General features: G+C 39.3%; 2 protein-coding genes and 1 long non-coding RNA gene across 3 annotated transcripts; 2 read left to right on the top strand and 1 right to left on the bottom strand.

Moving 5' to 3' along the window:
* Positions 1-6,735: 6,735 nt before the first annotated feature.
* Positions 6,736-8,836, bottom strand: LOC130135088 (uncharacterized). Its single transcript, XR_008814556.1, has 2 exons — positions 7,241-8,836; positions 6,736-7,091 (listed from the first exon to the last, which is right to left on the bottom strand). It is a non-coding gene; the product is annotated as an uncharacterized LOC130135088 (long non-coding RNA).
* A 5,034-nt stretch (positions 8,837-13,870) lies between these two features.
* On the top strand, positions 13,871-14,350 carry LOC130135051 (acetyl-CoA-benzylalcohol acetyltransferase-like). Its single transcript, XM_056303291.1, has one exon. The coding sequence runs from the start codon at positions 13,871-13,873 to the stop codon at positions 14,348-14,350; it is 480 nt and encodes a 159-aa protein (XP_056159266.1).
* A 4,968-nt stretch (positions 14,351-19,318) lies between these two features.
* On the top strand, positions 19,319-24,022 carry LOC130135087 (acetyl-CoA-benzylalcohol acetyltransferase-like). Its single transcript, XM_056303376.1, has 3 exons — positions 19,319-19,454; positions 20,507-20,706; positions 22,276-24,022. Exon 3 carries the CDS (start codon positions 22,337-22,339, stop codon positions 23,660-23,662), a length of 1,326 nt encoding a protein of 441 aa, XP_056159351.1. The 5' UTR covers positions 19,319-19,454; positions 20,507-20,706; positions 22,276-22,336; the 3' UTR covers positions 23,663-24,022.
* The last annotated feature ends 3,031 nt before the right edge of the window (positions 24,023-27,053 follow it).

Raw genomic sequence — 27,053 nt, 5'->3', positions numbered from 1 at the left:
GAAAAAATATTTTTTAAATTATTTATTCAAAATACGCGTTTGCACTCTTACTTTAGCAAACTTGTCTACCTGTTTACTATTTGTTATTTCCCTTTCGTAACCCTCAACGTTCTCTCACTGGCTCGACATCACACCTCTCTATCTTTGCCTCGAGCTCTAACCTTTGTGGCCATGGCCACTACGTCTAGATCAAGTGACGTCATCGGAAGAAGAGGAGAGGGAGGGGGGAGAAGGTCGACCGCGGTGGCGAACAAATGAGAAGGATTCACGGGGAGTTGAGGAGCTTGGAGATTATAAGAGGGGTAATTTGGTCCTTTCGGAGTAGGGATTTTATCTACCTGTACCCAACTAATAATTTAAGAAACAAGAAATGGAATTGCTCTTGGTAAAATATGAAGTATGTATTCGGTACATTCTCATAAAATGCACGGAAAAAGCCACAAAATCTCCAAACTATGTACACGATAACACATTTACCTTGAACTCTTTTTTGTAATATATAAAACCGCAAACTATGTTCAATATGACACATTTATCCTAAAGTTTTTTTTTATGCTATAAAAAATTCCAAACTTGTACCTTTGCGATATGTTTTCCGCCAAGGTTTTGTTAGATTATTTTTCAGTCAAAACAATGTCGTTTTTATTTCATTTAAGTTCCGTCGACGCCTTGTCAACATGGTTTGCTTTCTGGTAAATTTTTATTGGTTCTCATTAACAAAATTTTGACGGAGGTAAATATGTCACATAGGTATAAATTTGGGATTCTTGGAGTCACAAAAAAAGTTTAGGATAAATGTGTGGCCATAATTTAGAATTTTTGGTGATTTTTGCACTAGAATGTAAAAGGCAAAGGTGTGTTATGCAAAACTGGCGCAGTTTGGAAAGATACACCTGCAAAAGTTATAGATATGGATATAAATAACATATAGGAAAATGCTAGCGCTAGTGAAACATGTACAGTGAAATGATTTGGGTTTTCAAATGTAATAAGTACACGTCTTCCTTCTCTTTTCTTGAGCGGCTCCTTCTGTCCTGGCAGCTCATGTGCATTTTACTCAAGGAACCCTAAGCATCCTTAGCTGTTTGACTACAAAAAAGAAGAAGATGGAAAAGGTATAGCCTTTCTTTTTTTTTTTTTTTTTACTTTTCTTTCTTTTCACTTGGCCCCACTTGCTTCTTTTTGTACGTCCATACATAAAAGGCACATGAGTCCCACTTGTTTGATCGTGGAGATATATATTTTATAAAATAAGAGTGCCCTTTATTTTGTCTTCTAGTGGCAAAGCTTCTCGCAATCAAACTTGAAGACACATCAAATTTTGAACAAATCAAAATATTCCAATGGGTCAAGTTCGGTACATGACTAAAACTAGAGAAACAATTTAGTAGAACCAGCGGCGCGATGAGATCAACTTGTGCAACATCAAATTGGTCAGGATCAGTTGTCATTAAACGCCAACATTGCTCTTTTTACGAAAGCATTATACTGCTAGTGCTCATCGCATCCGGCGCAGCCTTCAACGAGGCACGTGCGCGACTTTACCCGAATAAATCAAGTCCTGTAATGACGATGCTCAAGGAAAGCTTGCTATCTCATCTGAGGGTCACATCCTGATCTCTGGCATAATAGTTGTAGATTTTGATGAGCATAATGGATGGGTTATTACTTGTTACTGCTCCAATCAATGCAATGATTTTACTATCCATGCTCTCCGTGGTTTATTTTGATTTAGTGTACAATATATCATCTGCTTTGCTAGCTGCTCTTCTAACTTTGACCTTCAGTTCCTGAACTGGAATTCCTTCGATACCCTAGCCAACTGTAATGACCCTGAGAGTGGGCCACCATTAGATTTAAAGTGAAATCATTGATAAATCAAGTACTACTGCTAATAGAAAAATTATTTTTATCTAATCTAGTAGTTACTTCATCATGATCTTATAATTGTCATCGTGTTTCTGTTCTTGATATTTGTTATTAGGAGGCAAGTGTGAATTGTGTTAGAGAATTTTCACATCGGATAATTTGTGTGGTGTAAAACTATTAATATATCTTAGTTATCTTATAACTCATTGGTTTAAGCTTTTGAGTAAATGTGGATATAATCGAATATGTTGAGGGGTTTGGACTTGAGTTTTCTCTTGGCGATCTCTCCATGCAAAAGGTATCAGGCTTCTGTCCCACGCTCCCAACATTTGTTGAGTTTGTCTTGAATTATGTTTCGGGTATTTGACCCAAATTGAGTTTTGATACCCGAACTAGTGGTATGAAGTAATATAAATATTATTTTTTCTTAAGTTATTAGGTTTTACAAAAAAGGAGAGATAGAAAGAGTTTTAGGTTTTTTCGAGTCACCTTTTGTAATCCTTGAATTTCCATAGTAGATTTGGTTTTTCCTCTCCCCATGGTTTTCCCTGCAAGGGTTTTCCATGCATATTTGTGTTTGTGTTTTTTTCTTTTCACTTTTAATTTCGTTGTAGTTTCCGCATAAGTCATAATAGTATTTAAGTTGATAGACTATAGGGAATAGGTGATGTGCAAACCTAAGGCATGCCAAAAGCGGGAAATCTAAACACCATCACCTTATGCGGAACCAGGCATTCACAAAGGGGGTTGTAGTGACCAGGCCTCGGTGATTGTTGTACACAAGTGGTGTTATAAATATGCCTGGTTTCACGCAAGGTGAGACCTTCTACGCCTCCTATTTTGGCGTGCATTAGGTTTCTTTATACAATACCTTGTTCCATTACGCTTATTACTAAAACATGAGTCGAAAAGAGTCTTAGGTTTTTTCGAGCCACCTTTTGTGATTCTTGAATTTCAATAGTGGATTTGGCTTCTCCTCTCTATTTGGTTTTTCCACAAGTTTCCATGTAAATCTATTTGTTTTTTTTTATTTTTCTCAGTTTTAATTTCTTTGTAGTTTCCGTATAAGTCATAATAGTATCTGAGCTTCAGGCTTGAGGGAATAGGTGATGTGTGGAGACCTAAGACATGCCAAAAGTGGGAATTCTAAACGTCGTCACCTTTCATAGAACTAGGCATTCACAAGGGGGGTTGCAGTGACCAGGCCCCGATGATTGTTGTACACAAGTGGTGTTATATATATGCCTGGTTTCACAGAAGGTGAGACGTTCTACATCTCTTTTGGCATGCATTAGGTTTCTCTATACAATACCTCTTTCCATTAAACTTATTACTAAAATTGGAGAGCATTCAAAAATTTCTTATGATTGTTTTTTCTTAAGTTATTAGGTTTTAAAAAAAAGGAGAAACAGAAAGAGTCTTAAGTTTTTTTGAGCCACTTTTTGTAATCCTTGAATTTCCATAGTGGATTTGGCTTCTCTTCTTCCCATGGTTTTTCCCGCGAGGATTTTCTATGTAAATTTGTGTGTTTTTTTTATTTATTATTCTCAGTTTTAATTTCGTTGTAATTTCCACATAAGTCATAACAGTGTCTGAGCTTACATGCTTGAGGGAATAGGTGATGTACAGAGACCTAAGGCATGCCAAAAGCGGGAAATCTAAACACTGTCACCTTCCGCGAATCCGAGCATTCACAAAGGGGTTCACATTGATCAGGCCCCGGTGATTGTTGTGCGATAGTGATGTTATATATATGCCTGGTTTCGTGAAAGGTGAGACCTTCTACACCTCCTCTTCTGGCGTGCATTAGATTCTTTATACAATACCCCTTTCCATTAAGCTTATTACTAAAACAGGAGAGAATTCAAAATTTTCTTCTGGTGCTTATATCATATAAAACCCAACATCATCAAAAAATGCAAAACGAAGACTAGAACAGCATGAAACCCGTGGAAAGGAACAGTACTATGATGGAGATTGTACATGGAAGTACTTTTTCTGTGGGGTCACCATCACATGGGTGAAACCCTTTCCACGCAGTCTTCACCATTAAAGGTGCTTTCATGCAAACTGACAAACATTGTCTCGGAGGCTTTATGATTGCTGGTGTATAATTATTAATTTATGCATGCGGTATCCCATTTAGCAGGAGTGAACACGATTTCAGAGTAGAATTGAAAACGAAAGGGCCGGATCGGTGGGTTTGATTCTCGATTCTAAATAGGGAGGTTCCGGTTTCCGCTTCTATTTTTTAAGGAACCGTTGGTCCTCGGTTCGGTTCCCGGTACGGGAACCGAAACCAGGTACCATAATTGTAAAATTCCTAATTTTCTTCTCACTTTCCATGTTCCACTCTCAGTCTCAGCTCTCAAACTCTCATCGACGGCGTCACACTGAATCTTCCGCGTTCCACCGCGACGCTGAGCTTCTTCCACCGCCGCGGCGCTGAGCCTCTTCCGTTGCGACGCTGAGCCTTCCGCGTTCCATCGCGACGCTGAGCCTTCCGCGTTTTGCCGCGACACTGAACCCCTTCCGCTGTTGCGACGCTGAGCCCCTTTCATCACTTCGCTTACCTCATCTTCTGCTACATTCAAGAATTAGGTAACCAAAATTTCTTCTTCGCCTCCTTCTGGTTCATTTTTGTAGATGAGGTGACGGCAGTGGCCGATTTGGTGTTGCGTTGTTGACGACTCTAGGGTTTCTGTCAATTTGGCTCGTGCGGTTGTTAGAGCACTTTGAAGTTGGAGTTTTGTTCCTGCTTGTTTGTTTGCTAAAATTGTTGTAATGGCTGAGTTGATTTTTCGTTTGGGGCAAAAGGGCATCTGAATGGGTATAGATATAGCCATGGCCAGGTCTCTTTGCTTTGAACTAATTTTTCTGAATTGGTCTTATAGTATAGATAAAGCATTTCTATCTATTTTTCCTTACTTTTTGACTTGTGGCGGCAGCCTGTAGGAGTTGGTTTTGGTTTTAAGTGAATGGAAGTGGGAAAAACAGAGCGTGAACTCTGACTTATATAAATTAATCAAGTGAAAAAACAGAGCGTAAATTTTGACTCTATTCGCCTCTTTCCTAGTGATTCACGATCTAACAAGTCAAAAACTCAACACTGCCACACAAAATCAATTCATCCGAATGGGTAAAAGGGCATATGTATTTTCCAATTAGGGGATAGCTTTGTCTGTGCCACCCTAGTCTGAACAATATTTCCAAGGAAAATCTGAATACTACTCAATTCTCCCCTACTTATGGATTTGGTAGAGAAATTGACATCTTTTCTAGTCTAGAGGAGCTTGGAGGGGAATATGGGTTATGTGATTTTGTCCTTGTGTTGTGTCTGCTTCTTTTGTTGAGAAATTTCTTATGGGTAGGTTTGGGATGTGATTATGGGGGAAAGGGTGATCTTTTCAGATCCAGTTGGGGTCAATGCAAGCAGACTTGAAATCATGAATATAGCTTATGTCAACGGGAAACTTGCTACTGTCAAGAATTTATCTCGTTCGGTCTTTCTCCGATGGCTTTAATGTAGAATATTTAGGAATTGTTATCACTACGGATATGGTTGTGGTAATTGATCTCGGCTCATTTATGCTTTATCATCTGTGGTATATGTGAAAAATCTGATTTGATTGTGAGTATATGGACTAAATTGTAGCTTGGAGGAAGACACTGGATTAGTTTTTAGATTTGTCATTGGTAGGACTAATGATGGGGCGAAGATGATGGAATTGAAAAGGGAAGTGGCACAATATGATGACCTCTTACTGTTGGATATAGAAGAGGAGTACAGCAAACTCCCCTACAAAACGTGAGCACCCTTCTCTCTCTCTTTGATCCGCTTTAAATTGCAGGTTAGCTTTCTTCAAAACCGCCTATGCACTTTTTGATGCTGATTTCTATGTTAAAGCGGATGATGACATCTATCTCAGGGCATCATTTTCAATCTTGCTCAACATATATGTCAACATATATGGCTGTTATTATTGGCATTTTTTACATATACCACAAATGATGTCATGTTCCTTTTTTGTGAGATCCATCTTGATTTTGATGAGAGTCTTCATCCTTAGTTGCAAATGATAAACAAATCCATTATGTAACAGGCCACTCTTTATTCTTTAGACCTTTACAATCTTCGTGGTTTGTCCAATAACTAGTCTTTCGTTTTGTATAACTAAAAATGAAACAAGAAAAAAAAAGAACCTGTTAGAACCTGGAACCGACCCTGGAACCTGTGACAGGGTAGGTTCCAGGTTCCACATTTTGATGGGTAGGTTTTAGGTTCCAAAAAATAAGGAACCTGTACCCGAGGGTAGGTTTTAGGTTCCAGGCGGAACCTGTAAGGAACTGGGAACCGCTCACCCCTACCATTTAGGTAGGAAAATGATACTTCTGTGAATCCAAATGCATTAACATGATCTACAGTCATGTTTTAACTTATTCATTGTGATCTTTGAATTTTAACCCAATGTGCAATGTCGTTCATAAACTTTTAATTTATTCAATTTGGTCTTTAAAATTTGGTATATATTCAATTTAGTCACTGGATTATATGAAAATATTAAATGTTGTCCTTCTATTAATTTAAGTTAATGGAATTTGCTGATTTGACTTCCAGTTCGGTATGTCAATAAAAAGTAAACATTACATACGAATTATTCATATGAGATATTCAACTCAAATTAGAATATAATAATCCTTTTAATTTGTTTAAATTAAAAAGTGATTATCCACGTTATTTGATGATATGGATTATTATATCCTAATTTTAGCTCGTTAAGGTACAATCAAATAAAGCTACAAAAACCAAATCAAGAAGCTCGATTCTTCTACTAAGCATGGCAATCAAATATTCAGTGAGCTCTATGGAGAACAATACCATCTAAATTCAAACATTCAACCAATAGGGCAATAATCTATCAACAATGCAGAAAGTGACTGTATACTGGTCCTGGACACTGAGTGCAATTAATCTTTTAGTGCAAAAAACAAATTGGCAAGCCTTGAGCACTGAGACTACAGATTGAACTGAGCAAAGAATCTCCATGACAGAGAAGTGCTTTGTGAGAACTCCTATCACATGTATAAACAAACGACTTAGACAAAACACGTCACCCCCGCATGTTGTTGTCTAGTTTTCAAGTTAACGCTGATATTCCATCCTAGGCAATGAATCTTAGGATTAGATCGGTCCGACGAGAAGCAACCTTCGAAGTTTGGAGCTCCACGAGAATGTATCTTGGGTGAGATTAAGTGTGACCGCCACAAAAGATGCGAATGAAAGATATCCAATTCCAGATGCAGTGAGTAAGCTTTAAACATGATGCTCATCAAGATCAAGCAAGGATTTTCTATTTCTAGAAATGATTACCCGGAAGCTTTGCGCTAGCTTTGGCAGGGGCATCACCGATGAGCTTAAATTCCTTGAGCTCGTAGTGATCCTTCCCCGGCTTCACCCAAACCATAGCTTCGTATACCTTCTTGACACCACCATCGGTTGCTTCAAAGGTGATATCGTACATAAAACCCTCAACCACCTGCATTCTCGCTTTATCCACCTTCACACTGCAGCTTCGCATTCTGGTCCCCCAACAACACCATCAGCACATTATTGACAAACATTTGAACCAAAAACAAATGGGAACAGTATAAATAAACATGACTTTCTGCTACTTCAAGCTCGCTTTTTCATGTCCAAGAAACTGCAGATCAAAAACTGTTTTTCCTCCTTTGAAAGACTCAAATCTCAATCCAATAAATTGATCGATCATATACTAAGATTTCCTTTATCCTGATGACATGGTAACTGAAACTTCCGCCCCCACAAATCCTGGCAAATGCATGCAGACCGCCCTTGACACTGTGATCATCTGCTTCAACCGAACGTGATTACGATCAATTTCGAGCATAGATGACCAGATTAACTACACCCACATCCCAAATTTCCTTGTTTTCACGAGCATCACTTATAATTAGGGCAACCACAGTAATCATTCCAGCAGCAAACCATCAAAACCATGAAAGTTTCATCAAATTCCAATCACCCATCAAAACCAAATCAAATTGAAAGAAAAAGGGAAAATGGCATAAATGGTCCATGAACTTTAGCTCGATGTGCAATGTAGTCCCAAAACTTTTGATACATGTTCAATTTAGTTCTTAGATTATATGAAAACGTTCAATATTGTCCCTGATCTTAAATTAATGGAAGTACTGCATTGAACATTTTCGTATGGTTCAGGAATTATATTGAACATGTACTAAAAATCCAGAGACCACATTGAATATTAGGCTAAGGCTCAGAGATCATATTGCGCATTGGGCCAAATTTCAGGGATAATTTGTGTCATTATCCTAAAAAAAGAAAGGAGAGACAAAAGGAAAGAGAAATTCCGAGTACCTCCTTGTTGTGCTCATCAATGGCAAAACAAGCGAGGCCATTGATCTTAATGCTGTTCTCCTTAATATCTGCATCCTCCCAACCTCCCTGCATCTTCTCCTTTGTTCCTCAGTTCGGAAGCGAATCTCTTCGGAGTCGCGCGGTCTAAAGATATTGTAAGAGAGAAAAGGCCAAATCGAATTGTTTCAAATGGCAAAGCTATTATATGAAGACGACTTGCCGTGGCCTTTGGGTTGCCATTTTATAGATTTTCCACAGTAGCCAATCAAGTTTGCCGATCAACCCTTTTTATTTTTTGATTTTTAATGGAATTTCAAAATCTTTAGCTTCTTACCACAGAAATAAACATCCGTCAAATCGGTCGGACGAGTCTGTCTTATAATTCTTAGGAAGCGGACGGTTGCTTTTGTCTTTGGCGTTGCTTTGACTTCGTTAAACAAAATGAAGACAAAGCAATTCGATTTCTACAAAGCAATCGGAGTTTTTTCTTTTTATCTGCCCCATCTCTAACTCTCCCCTCTCTCTCTCTGACTTTTGCTCTGTCTTCTTGCAGAGTGCGGGAGTCAAATCTCGCATCTATAATACTAACGTCCCTCCCCCCAATCCTTTTACTAGCAAGGCTACATGCCTATTAGCAAGCAATCGAAGTTGATGATTACAATTTTCCTCCGTGTGAAGTTAATTCCATCTCTTGTCATGCCCATCATTTTGTTAAAACAAAAAAAAGGCAATTTGAACTTAATCTCTAATACTCGAGCGATAGAGTTGCTTCATAAGATAAATTTATCTCATGAATCACCGTTGTATCGTTACGGAAAGTGCGAATATGATGGAGCCCGTATCATGGTTAACGCGTATCTAAGTCGTTATTCGATGTGCAAGAAATAAGATTGTTTTTCGTTACTGATGATTCGGTCGATGAAGTGACAATAGGCAGGTCGTCTAAATACAAATAGCACGTTGTTAACCTTAATAGCTCAAAAGTCCCGATTATTTGTCACGTGATCATATTATGAGCGGGCTGATGTATTTAAATTTCTTACCAAATGGCCCTAGGTTAAGAGGAATTTCACATGCTCGTTGGCCTTCACATCACGCGATAGGAGTAAGGACCCGAGACCAACATAAATGGAGACCACATAACTTGTGAAAGGGACGAGGAAGATAAACCGAAACTACACAATCCTAAACTTAAGCTTAATACCTAAAGAAATTGGTTGAGTCAAAGGAGGGACATTGGCCTAAACTTTTCCTCGAATTTAGCCTTGCTAAAAGGACCGTGAACTTCTTGTTAAACGGGATGGAGACATCCCCTAGTTTGTTGCCGGCATTCTACTTTATTTGTCACTGGGCCAGACTTAATCCATGACCGGAACTTTCTTTATTAGCCATTCCTCTAGGGAAAATTATTTAAAAAGTCTTAAACCCATTGTATTGTCGCCAATTCAATCCTAAACTTTTCAATTCAGACAAATTTAGACCTAAATATTTTGACAATTTGTCAATGTAGTTGTTCAAAAATCACTAACATGGATACCAGTACTGACGTAGATGATTTTTACAATATTTTTTTTAAAAAAAATTATGATTTTTTCAAATATTTTTTCCCTTTTTCCCTCTTTTAGTCACCAAGCCCTTGAGATGGTTGGTGGAGGTCGCGACGGTTGTGATGCCCTTATTAGCCACTACGAGGGCTTGTAGGCCCTCGCCCAAATCGAGCAAGGGCAGTTGGACGTTGCGTTCGGCGACCTCCGCTGGTCATCATTGAGGCCCTTGCGAATGGTGGAGGAAAATAGGAAAAAAAAAAGGAAAAGAAAAAAAGAAAGAAAAGGAAAAAATGAAAATTTTTAAAAATTACAAATATCGTCAATGTCAGCGCCGGCCATGAGGACTTGATTACACTTTCTCAAAGAGTCAAGACTAAATTGATTCAATTGAAAAATTGAAGACTCGATTATACTGTACAATATGATGAATACCGATTGTGCAATTTTCCCAGCAATAATACCAAAGTACCTCGAGAGTTGTGACTTTCGGCTTAATAATTGGCCATTGAAGCGAAGGGAAAGCTTGTTCATTTGGGCCTCATCAAGAGAGTTGTCAATTTTAGCTTAATAATTGGCGACTCTTTGCTTAATTGATCATTGTCTCAGGACGGGTGAAGTGGGAAAGCAATGTTTCTCGACAGTAAAAGGAAAGAGGCCAGGCAAGTGAGGGCACCCGATCAATTGTCATACATTTATGAGGGGTGAATTCCCTAAAAAATCCATAACTTTAGGTCAAGTCCTAAATCTGTCCCCAACTTTTTTTTATCTTTGAAAATATCCCAAACTTTAGGTCCAGTTCCAAATCTACCCCAAACTTTTTTTTGTTTCACAAAAAACTCCAAATTTTAAGTCAAGTCCCAAATCTACCTAGAATTTTGTTTTGTGTAAAAAAAATCTCCAAAACTCAATTTATTTTAAAAAATATACCCTCGTGATCCAGTCCCAACTTGACGTGACACTTCCACGTCGATAACAAAGCCACATCAACAAAGTAATGGGGCGATAGGTATAGACCGACGTCGCATTTCCACAGCAATAACAAATCCAACCCAATAAAAATTGTTGAAATTCTCCAAAATAAAACCGTTTTAGGATATAAAAGTTAGGAACGCTAATAAATCCACCCAAAAAAATTAATTAAAAAAAACCTAATTTTTAGATTCAGTCCAAATTTACTCCGAACTTTTCTTTGTCTAAAAAAAAGCACCATTATTTTGTTGATGTGGATCTATTATTGACGTGGAAGTGCTACGTCAAGTTGAGACTGGATCATAGAGAGTATATTTTTAAAAATAAATTGAATTTTGGAGAATTTTTTATACAAAATAAAATTCGAGGCAGATTTGGGATTATATTTAAAGTTTAGGGTTTTTTCTGAGACAAAAAAAGGTTTGGGGTAAGGACTGCACCTAAAGTTTGTGATTTTTTTTGAAATAAAAAAAAGTTGAGAGCAAATTTGGGAATCGATCTAAACTTGAAATTTTTTTAGGAAATTAGGCCCCATTATAAGGATGTTGGAAGAGAAAGTTGTTGCATTAAACGCGGTATCGGCTCCACCAAGTATTCTAGTTTACTCCGTGTCTCTCACAACAACCCTAATTAAAGCAATCTTACGGATAACTAGATGTTTGTCCAAAAGCGATGGACGAGAGGACGTGGAAATAGACATTGGTGATGGTGACTAATCATGTAAAGGAATAGTAAAATGCAGAAAACAATTTATTTCAAGAAGCGGTACTCGTCACATTCAAGGCCATACCTCAGCTCCCACAACTACCCTCAATTACTCTCTCTTTCTCTCAGTCTCCCACAACTACCCTAATTAAAGCAATTATGAGGATGCTATGCTGGAAGACAAAGTTGTTGCATTAAACGCCGTCTCGGCTCCCCCAAATATTCTAATTTACTCCGTGTCTCTCACAACTACCCTAATTAAAGCAATCTTACGGATAACTAGATGTTTGTCCATAAGCGATGGACGAGAGGACGTGGAGATAGACATTGGTGATGGTGACTGATCATGTAAAGAAACAGTAAATGCAGAAAACAAAGCGATATTCATTCACTTGGCACAGTTCAATTGGGTTAGTGCCTGTTACACACTCCATGGTTGAAGCAGTCAACGTCGCCAAATGTGGCTTTGCCGGAATAGCCAAACCCCTCAGCTTCGGCAATGAACCTCGTATCAAATACATGATCCAAAACATCTGCGTAAGCTTCTGATTCGTGGTACTTCTCTCCATTGCAGATTTTTTAGATAAACAATGCGTCAGAATCACTTGTCATGATATTCAAGCTAACACAAATTCCCATGAGCATAAGTGTGATTCCGTGTGATGCAAACATCATCATATGGAGTTCTTTTATTCACTTTTATCTACTACAGAGAAACACACGATTGGAATTTAGCTATTAAAAGGACTCATTCTCATAGGAAACGCCATCATTTACTTCTTTTTTAACTAACGTGGAAACACCTTCAACTTTATTATGGGCCTTTCACTTCGGCTCCTCCTCGAAAACCGCAAGCAGGCCTATACATATCTTTAGTCACCCTGAAACTGAAAGAAGGAGATAATTGGTAAGGCTTCATCAATTTAGGACAATGATTACAACTGTACGAGCAATACTGCTGCTAAGCTAACTTAGCTCGTTGAAGCACGACATGATGTTGGGCAAGCGTGATTTTAACATGATCGGAATATAATTGCTCTAACTGACAATATTTGGCTCAATTTCAATGAATCATGTGACAACTATAAATCTGTTTCGTGGATAATCTACATGTAACGTTATTTTTTTGTCCACCCTTCAAACTGACCGAATTGGAAGTTAAATCAATAAATCCTATTATTTTGAATTAATGGAAGGATAACATTAGATATTTTCATATAGTCTAGAGATTAGTATAAACATTTACCAAAAGTTTAGGTATTATATCGAACAAATTAAGGGTTCAGGGACGACATTATACATTAGACTAAAGTTCAAGGATCACGTTGAACAAATTACAAGTTTAGGAATAATATTGCACATTAGGTCAAAATTTAGGGACTACATATGTAATTATCTCATGGTATTATTAGTTTGATAGAGAATGAAAACAAGTAATGGAGCAAAGGAGGACCAGTAGCAACTTAATGGATTCTGCATTACGAGGGCTTGTACATTGTATGCTTTTTTCTGGTTTTTACTGTCACACACTCAACAGCATAAGGCGGCCAATTAGCCTGCAATTACAAGAAAATCTCTTCAAGAGCTTACGTGGTGGCTCTTTTTCTTTTTTTAATCAAAACCTTTTACAGCCGCCCACAGACTAGATTTTTGTTGGATTATCTAGGAGTTCTCTTATAAATAAATTGTAACGATCTAGGTCCCACTCGTAAGATATTGTCCGCTTTGGACACAAAGTCCTCACGGTTTTGTTCCTTCGAAGGCAGCCCATACTACCCCCAGAAAAGGCCTCTTGCAAGTTAAGGCTTGGGAAGCGGACAATATCTTGCGAGTGGGATCCGGGTCGTTACATAAATGGTTGTTGAACAAATTTTATCTATATAACCAATCTTCACCCACCAGGTTTGAGTGCACCAATTCCAATTTGTTGGGGAATCTTGGAGTGACCGGAAGAGATTCAAGTATGAAGATCGAAGTGCAAAGCAAGAAACTGATCAAGCCATCAGCTCCGACGCTGAACCACCGTTGAAAGCTAAACATTTCATGCATTGATGAGCTTCTGCATCCACTGTACCCCGGTTTCCTTTTCTACTACCGGGCTGATGGCGAAAACCATGAAGAGGATATTTTCCAAAGGCTTCGCCTTTTGGAGGAGTCGCTTTCGAAAACTCTAGCGATTTTCTACCCTCTAGCTGGTCGGTACGTTGAGGAAGGGCTCTTTATTGACTGTATCGACCAAGGAGTAGAATTTGTGCACGCCAAAGTGAATGGCCAGCTCGATCAGCTCCTCCAGGGAGAATTTGACACAGACCTGCTCGGTCGTTTGTCCGAGTTCCGAATGGGACCCGCCAGCAATCCCCTAGTCGTGATTCAAGCGAACATGTTCGAGTGTGGGGGACTTGTGATCAGCCTGCGCTTTTGTCACAAGTTAGGTGACATGTGCACCATGGCGACATTCATGAACTCATGGGCTACCGCGTGTAGGAGTGGAATCCACGAAGTAGCCTCGCCGTATTTCGAGCTGTCGTCTCTATCCCCAGTGAAGGGGTCGGGGGTAACTCTTATGCCTCCACTTCTTGCTGGAGTAAAACTCACCATGAATCGGTTCTTATTTAGTAGAGCGGCCCTATCGAGATTAAAACTAGCTGGGCCTAAAAATGTGCGGATATCGAGAGTGGAGGTCATGTCCGCACTGTTATGTAAGACATTCGTAACTCTGGATCGAGCTAAACATGGGCGTCTGAGACCTCTTGTCATTTGCCAGAATATGAACTTGCGTGGGAGAGTTAATCTACCAATACCGACAAATGCGTTCGGTAACTTCTACACCAAGGTCAACGCCCGACACACGATGCATTAGAGCAGCCTGGATTTCGAAGCGTTTGTGAAGATGATCCACGATATGTTCGTGAGCGCCAAGACAAGGTTCGCGGCGATAACGGACAGAGAGTCGTGCATGGATATGGTGAAGGAATCTGCACGAGAATACGAGGAAAGGGTTAACAGTGACGAAGAGAATGTGGTGAACTTTACAAGCTGGTGTGGTTTCCCATTCTATGACATCGATTTTGGGTGGGGGAAGCCGGACTTGGTGAGCAACGCATGCATTCCTGTCCGTGAGATTATTCTCATTGATAGTAAATCTGAGGGTGGAATCGATGCATGGATCATGGTAGGCCAAGAGGAGTAGGTTCTTCTTGAGCAAGACCCTGACATTGTTGCTTTCACTTCCTGAAAATTCTATTGGCCGTGGGCGGAGCGGTTGTGTGCGCACCCTTCAATCCAAATCGCGAAATCTGTTGAGATATAATAAAATTGATTTTGGTTGTTGAATTGTCAATATCTCTTGAGATCGATTGTAAACCTCTCCCTAGCGTTGTTCTTTCTCAGAGATCTCAATCACTCGTGAAGCATGTGGTTCATGACTTCAAGTTATTCGGCTGCAATTACTCTATAAATAGAGTACTATGTGAAGTTTAGGAGCAAGCCACAAGGGCAAAAAGTTGCGGGTGTGTCTTTGTATAAGCTAGTGAGCTTTAAGTGTTTTGTGTGCGGTTTGAGAAACTATATTGTAATAATTGTGTGAGACAATACTTTGTTTGAGTGTTATATTTGTATTGCAGTTTGGTGTAACAAGCGTGTCTCCAACATCCTATTACAAATTCTCGTTTTACCATCGCCGCTATGTTTTCGCAATGCAACAAGATCTGGGAGTTATTATTGCCTGCAGGGGGCATTTACGAGCACCCAGTGTTGGTAAAATTTCTCTAAATCCAGCTTCAGGTACCAATAAAGGTGGACAGAACTACTAAGCTATAGGGATCTTATGTACTTCGATGCAAGCACTGGTTGTCTAATAAGAGAATATTTACTTAGTAGGCTTGTTGTAATTTGGACACGAAAAATTAGGAGAAATCCCCTATCAGTCCTCTTAGTCCAGCATCTTGGCTCGCCACTGCCTCCAGTACTCACTGCCCACCATCTGCACAATCCAAATGATCTCCGAGACAATCCCCACCACGCTCGTTTGCGTCGTGCCACCCAACTACCTGTCTTTCTCCCTCTACCTCGCTCATTCCCACCCTTGTCCTCTCTGTGTCATTCATAGGTCACAGATCCGTGGCAATCGTGGTGGGCCATCATATATGTGGGCTGTCGACCTCCGTATTGGAGGTCCCCAGCTCCAGAGAGAGAGAGAGAGAGAGTCGCGGCCAAGATCACCAGAGACGACAGCTGCGACAGCCGAGACGATTGCCGAACAGCGCGGCAGTGGCACAATAGGCTCTGCAATTGTCAGACCTACATTAGTCAGGGCTGGGGGAAGAAGGGAGGGAGAGAGGAAAGGAAAAAAAAATGAAAAATGCAAATAAAAAGACGAGAATAAACCTCAACCATGCAATACTCATTATGCCGAGGCGTTACTCTGACGGGATACATTTCAGGTGTTAACCAAGCACATGAACTGCAGTTTGGACTCCACCCAGAATGCAAGAAATATTTTCGTGGACAGTAAAATTATTTATTTATTTTTATTAACGATGTAAGCGATTATTTTTGAAAAAATATTTTTTAAATTATTTATTCAAAATACGCGTTTGCACTCTTACTTTAGCAAACTTGTCTACATGTTTACTATTTGTTATTTCCCTTTCCTAACCCTTAACCTTCTCTCACTGGCTCGACATCACACCTCTCTATCTTTGCCTCGACCCCTAACCTTTGTGGCCATGGCCACTAGGTCTAGATCAAGTGACGTCATCGGAAGAAGAGGATAGGGAGGGGGGAGAAGGTCGACCGCGGTGGCGAACAAATGTGTTGTGGGTGTGAAGGTTTGGATTCATGGGGAGTTGAGGAGCTTGGAGATTATAAGAGGGGTAATTTGGTCCTTTCGGAGTAGGGATTTTATCTACCTGTACCCAACTAATAATTTAAGAAACAAGAAATGGAACTGCTCTTGGTAAAATATGAAGGGGGTGTTTGGTTGGGCTTTGTGAAGGAGCTTTGAGCCTCCAAAGCCTTTTGAGGGAATTATTTTGTGTTTGGCAAATTATTTTTGGAGCTCTTTGGCCAAATGTTGGCCTTCTCAAGGCTGAAAGCTCAAGGCACCTTAGGGGGTGCCTTGAGCTTTCAGTATTCTCGGAATGCTAGTACCCTATTTAATGAAAATATGTTAATTACCTTTTTTGCCCTCAAAATTTGTCAAAAAACCCACTTTTGCCCCTCGTGTGTACTATTCATCTTCTTCGCGAGGGAGGCTGGCGAGGCGGCTGGCGCCGGATCGGGCCGGCAAGAGGCCAGCGGTCGTCTTCCGAGGCCGGGCGACCATTGGCGAGGGTCACGGGACCCAGGCAGCCGTCGCTTGGGTCGCGCGACTCAGGCGGCCGCTTGGGTCCCGCGACCCTCGCTGAGGGTCGCTCGGTCGCGGGCGACGGCCGCCGGCCCCAGATCTGGCCCGCCGGCGGTTGCCCGACCTCAGGTGACGGCCGCTGGCGCCAGATCTGGCTCGCCGACGGCCGGCCGGCGCCGGCTCCGACGAAGGTAAGTATGGTTTTTTTATTCCCAAAGTCCATTTGCAAAAAATTCACCAAACACTATATTTTGGCTAAAGTAGCTTTATAAAATATTTTTACCAAACACCATTTGCATTTTCCTAATGGGCTTTCACCCAAAGGTATTTGCATTCCCCCAAGTAGCATTTTCAAAGTTGAACCAAATAGGCCTGAAGTATGTATTGGGTACATTCTCATAAAATGCAAGGAAAAAGCCACAAAAGCTCCAAACTATGTACACGATAACACATTTACCTTGAACTCTTTTTTGTAATATATAAAACTGCAAACTATATTTAATATGACACATTTATCCTAAAGTTTTTTTTATGCTATAAAAAATTTTAAACTTGTACCTTTGTGTCACGTTTATCGCCAAGGTTTTGTTAGATTATTTTTCAGTCAAAACAACATTGTTTTTATTTCATTTAAGTTATGTGGACGCCATGTCAACATGGTTTGCTTTTTGGTAAATTTTTAATAGTTCTCATTGACAATATTTTGACGGAGGTAAATATGTCACATAGGTATAAATTTAGGATTCTTGGAGTCACAAAAAAAGTGTAGGGTAAATGTGTGGGCATAATTTAGAATTTTTGGTGATTTTTGCACTAGAATGTAAAAAGCAAAGGTGTGTCATGCAAAACTGGCGCAGTTTGGAAAGATACACGGTACACCTGCAAAAGTTATAGATATGGATAGAAATAACATATACGAAAATGCTAGCGCTAGTGAATTATGTACAGTGAAATGATTTGGGTTTTCAAATGTAATAAGCACACGTCTTCCTTCTCTTTTCTTGAGCGGCTCCTTCTGTCCTGGCAGCTCATGTGCATTTTACTCAAGGAACCCTAAGCATCCTTAGCTGTTTGGCTACAAAAAAGAAGAAGATGGAAAAGGTATAGCCTTTCTTTTTTTTATTTTTTACTTTTCTTTCTTTTCACTTGGCCCCACTTGCTTCTTTTTGTACGTCCATACATAAAAGGCACATGAGTCCCACTTGTTTGATCGTGGAGATATATATTTTATATAATAAGAGCGCCCTTTATTTTGTCTTCTAGTGGCAGAGCTTCTCGCGATCAAACTTGAAGACGCATCAAATTTTGAACAAATCAAAATATTCCAATGGGTCAAGTTCGGTACATGACTAAAACTCGAGAAACAATTTAGTAGAACCAGCGGTGCGATGAGATCAACTTGTGCAACATCAAATTGGTCAGGATCAGTTGTCATTAAACACCAACATTTCTCTTTTTACAAAAGCATTATACTGCTAGTGCTCATCGCATCCGGCGCAGCCTTCAATGAGACACGTGCACGACTTTACCCGAATAAATCAAGTCCTGTAATGACGATACTCAAGGAAAAGCTTGCTATCTCATCTGAGGGTCACATCCTGATCTGTGGCATAAGATTTGTAGATTTTGATGAGCATAATGGATGGGTTATTACTTGTTACTGCTCCAATCAATGCAATGATTTTACTATCCATGCTTTCAGTGGTTTATTTTGATTTAGTGTACAATATATCATCTGCTTTGCTAGCTGCTCTTCTAACTTTGACCTTCAGTTCCTGAACTGGAATTCCTTCTATACCCTAGCCAACTGTATTGACCCTGAGAGAGGTCCGCCATTAGATTTAAAGTGAAATCATTGATAAATCAAGTACTACCCTTTTCCAGTAAGCTTATTACTAAAACAGGAGAGAATTCAAAATTTTCTTCTGGTGCTTATATCATATAAAACCCAACATCATCAAAAAATGCAAAACGAAGACTAGAACAGCATGAAACCCGTGGAAAGGAACAGTACTATGATGGAGATTGTACATGGAAGCACTTTTTCTGTGGGGTCACCATCACATGGGTGAAACCCTTTCCACGCAGTCTTCACCATTAAAGGTGCTTTCATGCAAACTGACAAACATTGTCTCGGAGGCTTTATGATTGCTAGTGTATAATTATTAATTTATGCATGCTGTATCTCATTTAGCAGGAGTGAACACGATTTCAGAATAGAATTGAGAATATAAGAACCGAATCGGTGGATTCGATTCTCGATTCTAAAGAGGGAGGTTCGGTTTCCAGTTCTATTTTTTAAGGAACCGTCAGTCCCCGGTCCATAATTGTAAAATTCCTAATTTTCTTCTCCCTTTTTCACGTTCCACTCTCAGTCTCAGCTCTCAAACTCTCATCGATGGCGTCACACTGAACCTTCCGCGTTCCACCGCGACGCTGACCCTCTTCCACCGCCGCGACGCTGAGCCTCTTCTGTCTTGACGCTGAGCCTTCCGCGTTCGATCGCGACACTGAGCCTTCCGCGTTTTGCTGCGACACTGAACCTCTTCCGCCGTTGCGACGCTGAGCCCCTTCCATCACTTCGCTTACCTCGTCTTTTGCTACATTCAAGAATCAGGTAACCAAAATTTCTTCTTCATCTCCTTCTGGTTCATTTTTGTAGATGAGGTGACGGCGGTGGCCGGTTTGGTGTTGCGTTGCTGACGACTCTAGGGTTTCTGTCAATTTGGCTCGTGCGGTTGTTAGAGCACTTTGAAGTTGGAGTTTTGTTCCTGCTTGTTTGTTTGCTAAAATTGTTGTTGCGGCTGAGTTGATTTTTCGTTTGGGGCAAAAGGACATCTGAATGGGTATAGATATAGCCATGGCCAGATCTCTTTGCTTTAAACTAATTTTTCCGAATTGGTCTTAGTATAGATAAAGCATTTCTATCTATTTTTCCTTACTTTTTGACTTGTACCGGCAGCCTGTAGGAGTTGGTTTTGGTTTTAAGTGAATGGAAGTGGGAAAAACAGAGTGTGAACTCTGACTTATATAAATTAATCAAGTGAAAAAACAGAGTGTAAATTTTGACTCTATTCGCCTCTTTCCTAGTGATTCATGATCTAACAAGTCAAAAACTCAACACTGCCACACCAAATCAATTCATCCGAATGGGTAAAAGGGCATCTGTATTTTCCAATTAGAGGATAGCTTTGTCTGTGCCACCCTAGTCTGAACAATATTTCGGAGGAAAATCTGAATACTACTCAATTCTCCCCTACTTATGGATTTGGTAGAGAAATTGAAATCTTTTCTAGTCTAGAGGAGCTTGGAGGGGAATATGGGTTATGTGATTTTGTCCTTGTGTTGTGTCTGCTTCTTTTGTTGAGAATTTTCTTATGGGTAGGTTTGGGATGTGATTATGGGGGAAAGGGTGATCTTTTTAGATCCAGTTGGGGTCAATGCAAGCAGACTTGAAATCATGAGTATAGCTTATGTCACCGGGAAACTTGCTACTGTCAAGAATTTATCTCGTTCGGTCTTTCTCCGATGGCTTTAATGTAGAATATTTAGGAATTGTTATTACTACGGACATGGTTGTGGTAATTGATCTCGGCTCATTGATGCTTTATCATTTGTGGTATATGTGAAAAATCTGATTTGATTGTGAGTATATGGACTAAATTGCAGCTTGGAGGAAGACACTGGATTAGTTTTTGGATTTGTCATTGGTAGGACTAATGATGGGGCAAAGATGATGGAATTGAAAAGGGAAGTGGCATAGTATGATGACTTCTTACTGTTGGATATAGAAGAGGAGTACAGCAAACTCCCCTACAAAACATGAGCACCTTTCTCTCTCTCTCTCTGTGATCCGCTTTAAACTGCAGGTTAGCTTTCTTCAAAACCGCCTATGCACTTTTTGATGCTGATTTCTACATTAAATTGGATGATGGCATCTATCTCAGGCCATCATTTTCAATCTTGCTCAACATATATGTCAACATATATGGCTGTTATTATTGGTATTTTTTACACATACCACAGATGATGTCATGTTCTTTTTTTGTGAGATCCATCTTGATTTTGGTGAGTCTTTATCCTTAGTTGCAAATGATAAACAAATCCATTATGTAACAGGCCACTCTTTATTCTTTAGACCTTTACAATCTTCGTGGTTTGTCCAATAACTAGTCTTTCGTTTTGTATAACTAAAAATGAAACAAGAAAAAAAAAAGAACCTGTTAGAACCTGGAACCGACCCTGGAATTGGTGACAGGGTAGGTTCTAGGTTCCATGTTTTGATGGGTAGGTTTTAAGTTCCAAAAAATGAAGAATCTGTACCCGAGGGTAGGTTTTAGGTTCCAGGCGGAACCTGTAAGGAACCGGGAACCGCTCACCCCTATCATTTAGGTAGGCAAATGATACTTCTGTGAATCCAAATGCATTATGATGATCTACAATCATGTTTTAATTTATTCATTGTGATCTTTGAATTTTAGCCCAATGTGCAATATCATTCATAAACTTTTAATTTATTCAATTTGACCTTTAAAATTTTGGTACATATTCAATTTAGTCACTGGATTATATGAAAATATTAAATGTTGTCCTTCTATTAATTTAAGTTAATGGAATTTGCTGATTTGACTTCCAGTTCGGTATATCAATAAAAAATAAACATTACATACGAATTATTCACATGAGATATTCAACTCGAATTAGAATATAATAATCCTTTTAATTTTTTTAAATTAAAAAGTGATTATCCACGTTATTTGATGATATGGATTATTATATCATAATTTTAGTTAAATCTCTTTCGTGGATAATCTACATGTAACGTTATTTTTTTGTCCACCCTTCAAACTGACCGAATTGGAAGTTAAATCAATAAATTCTATTATTTTGAATTAATGGAAGGATAATATTAGATATTTCCATATAGTTTAGATACTAGTATGAATATTTACCAAAAGTTTAGGGATTATATCGAACAAATTAAGGGGTCAGGGACGACATTATACATTAGACTAAAGTTCAAGGATCACGTTGTACAAATTACAAGTTTAGGAATAATATTGAACATTAGGCCAAAATTTAGGGACTACATGTGTAATTATCTCATGGTATTATTAGTTTGATAGAGAATGAAAACAAGCAATGGAGCAAAGGAGGACCAGTAGCAACTTAATGGATTCTGCATTACGAGGGCTTGTACACTGTATGCTTTTTTCTGGTTTTTACTGTCACACACTCAACAGCATAAGGCGGCCAATTAGCTTGCAATTACAAGAAAATCTCTGCACGAGCTTACGTGGTGGCTCTTTTTTTTTTTTTTATCAAAACCTTTTATAGCCGCCCACAGACTAGATTTTTGTTGGATTATCTAGGAGTTCTCTTATAAATAAATGGTTGTTGAGCAAATGTTATCTATATAACCAATCTTCACCCAACAGGTTTGAGTGCACCAATTCCAATTTGTTGGGGAATCTTGGAGTGACCGGAAGAGATTCAAGTATGAAGATCGAAGTGCAAAGCAAGAAACTGATCAAGCCATCGGCTCCGACGCCGAACCACCATCGAAAACTAAACATTTCATGCTTTGATGAGCTTCTGCATCCTCTTTACTCCGGTTTCCTTTTCTACTACCGGGCTGATGGCAAAAACCATGAAGAGGATATTTTCCAAAGGCTTTGCCTATTGGAGGAGTCGCTTTCGGAAACTCTAGCGATCTTCTACCCTCTAGCGGGTCGGTACGTTGAGGAAGGGCTCTTTATCGACTGTAACGACCAAGGAGTAGAATTTGTGCATGCCAAAGTGAATGGCCAGCTTGATCAGCTCCTCCAGGGAGAATTTGACGCAGACCTACTCAGCCGTTTGTCCGAGTTCCAAATGGGACCAGCCAGCAATAATCCCCTAGTCGTGATTCGAGTGAACGTGTTCGAGTGTGGGGGACTCTTGATCGGTCTGCGCCCTTGTCACAAGTTAGGCGACCTGTATGCCATGGTGACATTCATGAACTCATGGGCTACCGCTTGTAGGAGCGGAATCCACAAATTAGCCTCGCCGTATTTTGAGCTGTCCTCTCTATTCCCATCGAAGGGGCTGGGGGTAACTTTAATGCCTCCACTTCTTACTGGAGTAAAACTCACGATGAATCGGTTCTTATTCAGTGGTGCGGCCATATCAAGATTAAAACTAGCCGGGCCTAAAAATGTGCGGATATCGAGAGTGGAGGTCGTGTCAGCACTGTTATGTAAGACATTCGTAACTTTGGATCGAGCTAAACATGGACGCCTGAGGCCCCTTGTCATTTTCCAGAATATGAACTTGCGTGGGAGAGTTAATCTACCAATACCAACAAATGCGTTCGGTAACTTCATCACCAAGGTCAACGCCCGACACACGATGCATCAGAGCAGCCTGGATTTGGAAGTGTTTGTGAAGATGATCCACGATATGTTCACGAGCGCCAAGGCAAGGTTTGCAGCGATAGCGGACAGAGAGTCGTGCATGGATATGGTGAAGGAATCTGCAAGGGAATACAACGAAAGGGTTAACAGTGACGAAGATAATGTGGTGGACTTTACAAGCTGGTGTGGTTTCCCATTGTATGACATCGATTTTGGGTGGGGGAAGCCGGACTTGGTGAGCAACGCATGCAATCCCGTCCGTAAGATTGTTCTCATTGATAGTAAATCTGAGGGTGGAATCGATGCATGGATAACTCTAAGCCAAGAAGAGAAGGTTCTTCTTGAGCAAGACCCCGACATTGTTGCTTCACTTCCTGAAAACCCTGTTGGGCGGAGCGGTTGCCTGCACTCTCTTCCATCCAAATTGTGAGATCTGCTGAAATATAATAATATTGATTTCGGTTGTTGAATTGTCAACATCTCTTGAGATCGATGGTAAACCTCTCCCTAGCGTTGTTCTTTCTCAGAGATCTCAATCACTCGTGAAACATGTGGTTCCTGACTTCATGTTATTCGGCTGCAATTACTAAGTGTGATCTTTAAAATAGAGAGGTGACAGTCGCTGCCCATATGTGGGGGAGAGAAAAAATAAAAGAGTTGCGAGTGTGTCTATGTATAAGCTAGTGAGCTTTAAGTGTTTTGTGTGTGGTTTGAGAAACTATATTGTAATGATTGTGTGAGATAATATTTTATTTGAGTGTTATATTTGTATCGTAGTTTGGTATAACAAGCGCGACTCCAGCTTCCTATTATAAATTCTCGTTTTACTATCACGGGCTTTTACCAGCTCACTTAATCTCAACAAGGACTCGGTTATGGGGGACTCACATGGACCTCATAATTTTGAAGGGCTGAGATTGAGTGGGCTGACGAACACTCGGTGTAGGTAAAATTTCTCTAAATCCGGCTTTAGGTTCCAAAAAAGGTGGACAGACCCACCAAGCTATATGGATCTTACGTACTTCGATGAAAGCATTGGATGTCTAATAAGAGAATATTTACTTAGTAGACTTGTAATTTGGACATGATAAATTCGGTGAAATCCCCCGATCCGTCCTCTATGGGATATTAGTATTGGTGAAAATGAATAATTTACTAAGCTCAAATATATCATGCCCTAGCAATTTAAGGCGTGGTGGCCGAAGGGAGCATATCCCATTCGTCAATGTTAAAGCTGGGGCAGTGAGATAGAGTTTCAATACGTTATGATTAAAACTCCTTGAGACTGCATATTATCTATTGTGGGCCGACCTTTATTCTACATCATGACAATTCGACAAATACTAGAGATATCTAATTTCGGTAATAATTAGTTGTCCAGTACATGATATTGATTCCAAGGATGTTCTTGCATTAGTTTTTGACTGCACGGATAGTTGCGTGTAGCCATGTTCTCGCTCTGCTATATCATGTACGAGAGATTGTGCAACTCTAACCCTCTCGTAGGGTTTCTCTCCTTTGGAAGAACTACCATCTTCCTCATTGGGAGTCTTCCTCTCCCTTAGTTAGCGTCTACCTCTCCACTGTTGGTAGTTTGTAAAACAAACGAAGAGGTGCCTTGTCCCACTTGGCGGTTACTTATTAGCGGTTATATCGGATGGAAAGGTTGTATTTGTTCATACATATTTTTTGCTATTAATTACACAACGTTTCTGTTCAATAGATTATCTTCTTCCATTTTTCATTTCTTTCATATACAACCATTATTTTCAATGTTTCCTTTTGAGAGTTCTTCTGGTATTCTCATTGAGACTTTGTTGCATCCTGGAGAATTTTTGCTAGTAACCATTAGCAACATTTGTGGGGCAAATAATTCCTTAAAGAGAGAGTTATCACAGCTCAAAGCCCGACTCCATTCTTCTGCCCAGTCACTTGATTTTTCCCCAACACTTCGGCAACAATGGAGTCAGAGTCAATGAAAGTCGTGAGATCCAAAGCCTACCATTGAAGTAAGACAGCCAAGTGCAGAATCCGTTGAAAGGGTCAACAAGGAGAGGAAAAACTTGAAGACGACGAATTGCTTTGTCGTTGGCATATTCTAACACATTGTTCGAGGGAAAAGTGTCAAAAAAGTCCTAAACCTTTTGCATTGGTGCCAATTTAGTCCTAAACTTTTTTTTGATGCTAATTCAGTCCTAAACCTTTTGTATTGGTGCCAATTGAGTCCTAAATCTTTTTTTTGGTGCCAACTCAGTCATAAACCATTTGCATTGGTGTCAATTCAGTCTTAAACTTTTTGCATTGATGTCAATTTAGTCCTAAACCTTTTACATTGGTGCCAATTCAGTCCTTCGACACGTGAATAGCTATTAGCCGGAAGGATTGAATTAGCACCAATACAAAAGGTTTAGAATTGAATTGGCATCAAAAAAAGGTTTAGGACTAAATTGGCACCAATGTAAAATGTTTAGGACTAAATTGGCACAAATGCAAAATGTTTAGGATTGAATTGGCACAAAAAACAGGTTTAGGACTAAATTGGCACAAATGCAAAAGGTTTAGGACTGAATTTGCACAAAAAAAAAGTTTAGGACTAAATTGGCACAAATGCAAAAAGTTTAGGACTTTTTTGACACTTTTCTCCATTGTTCGATTGATTGTATGATTTATTCACTGAGATGAAATTTGCTAGAGACATATGGAATGCACTGGAATTCAAGTACAAGGCAGAGGAGCAAGGTACCAATAAATAGTTGATTGAAAAGTATTTTGACTTTAAATTTATTGATATAAACTCTTGCTGGAGCAAGTCCATGAATTGCAAGTGCTTGTCAACGAAATTCGTGCCCTCAAGATTAACATTCTAGAATCCTCTCAAGTTGGAGCAATTATTACAAAATTGCCTGCAAGTTGGAAAGATTATGGAAAAAGGATGCTGCACAAGTCAGAGGACTTCACTTTGGACCAAATTCCCAAACATCTTCGAAGTGAGGAAGAGTCACGTTTACATGATAATTTTGGCTTATATGAGACCAAAGTGAATGTTGTGGAGGGTAATGATTTCAATCCAAAAAATCACCAGAACTTGATAGTCAAGAAATGTCATAATTTTATGAAGACATAGAAGGAGAAAATACAATTCTAATGGTACTATCCAAGCTTTTAAGGCTAGGTTAGTGGCCAAGGGGTATAGACAAAAAAAGGAATAGATTATTTTGATTCATATGCTCTTGTAGCACGTATAACATCTATTCAATTTTTTTTTCTTTAGCATCCATATATGATCTTTGTGTTCATCAAATGCATGTCAAAACTATATTATTGAATGGAGATATAAATGAGGAATTTATATGGAATAACTAGAGGGTTTTGTTCTTCATGGAAATGAAAGGAAAGTATGTAAATTGGTTAAATCTCTTTATGGGCTTAAACAAGCACCTAATTAATGCAATGGAAAATTTGATTCAGTCATATTGTCAATGAATTCAAACACAATAGTCCTGATAAGTGTATTTATTCTAAATTCACTAAAGATTATGTTGTTTTAGTTTGCTTATACATTTATGATATGCTTATTTTTGGAACAAATATGACTGGAGTTATTGAGACTAAGGAGTATCTAACTTCCATTTTTAAAATGAACGATTTGGGTGAAGTAGATAATATCTTGGGTATTAAAGTTAGAAAACATAGTGGGGGTTATTCTTTGAACCAAAGTATTTACGTTGAAAAAAATGTTGAGTAAATTTAAACATCTTGGTTTCAAAGAAGTGAGTACTCCATTTGATTTCAGTATTTAATTGAATTATAATAATGGTAGA

This window comes from Syzygium oleosum, unplaced genomic scaffold (genome assembly GCF_021117445.2).
Source record: "Syzygium oleosum isolate NSW1041296 unplaced genomic scaffold, Sole_v2.1 Sole_v2.27, whole genome shotgun sequence".
Taxonomy (NCBI): domain Eukaryota; kingdom Viridiplantae; phylum Streptophyta; class Magnoliopsida; order Myrtales; family Myrtaceae; genus Syzygium; species Syzygium oleosum.
This window is presented reverse-complemented; position numbering and strand designations above follow the sequence as displayed.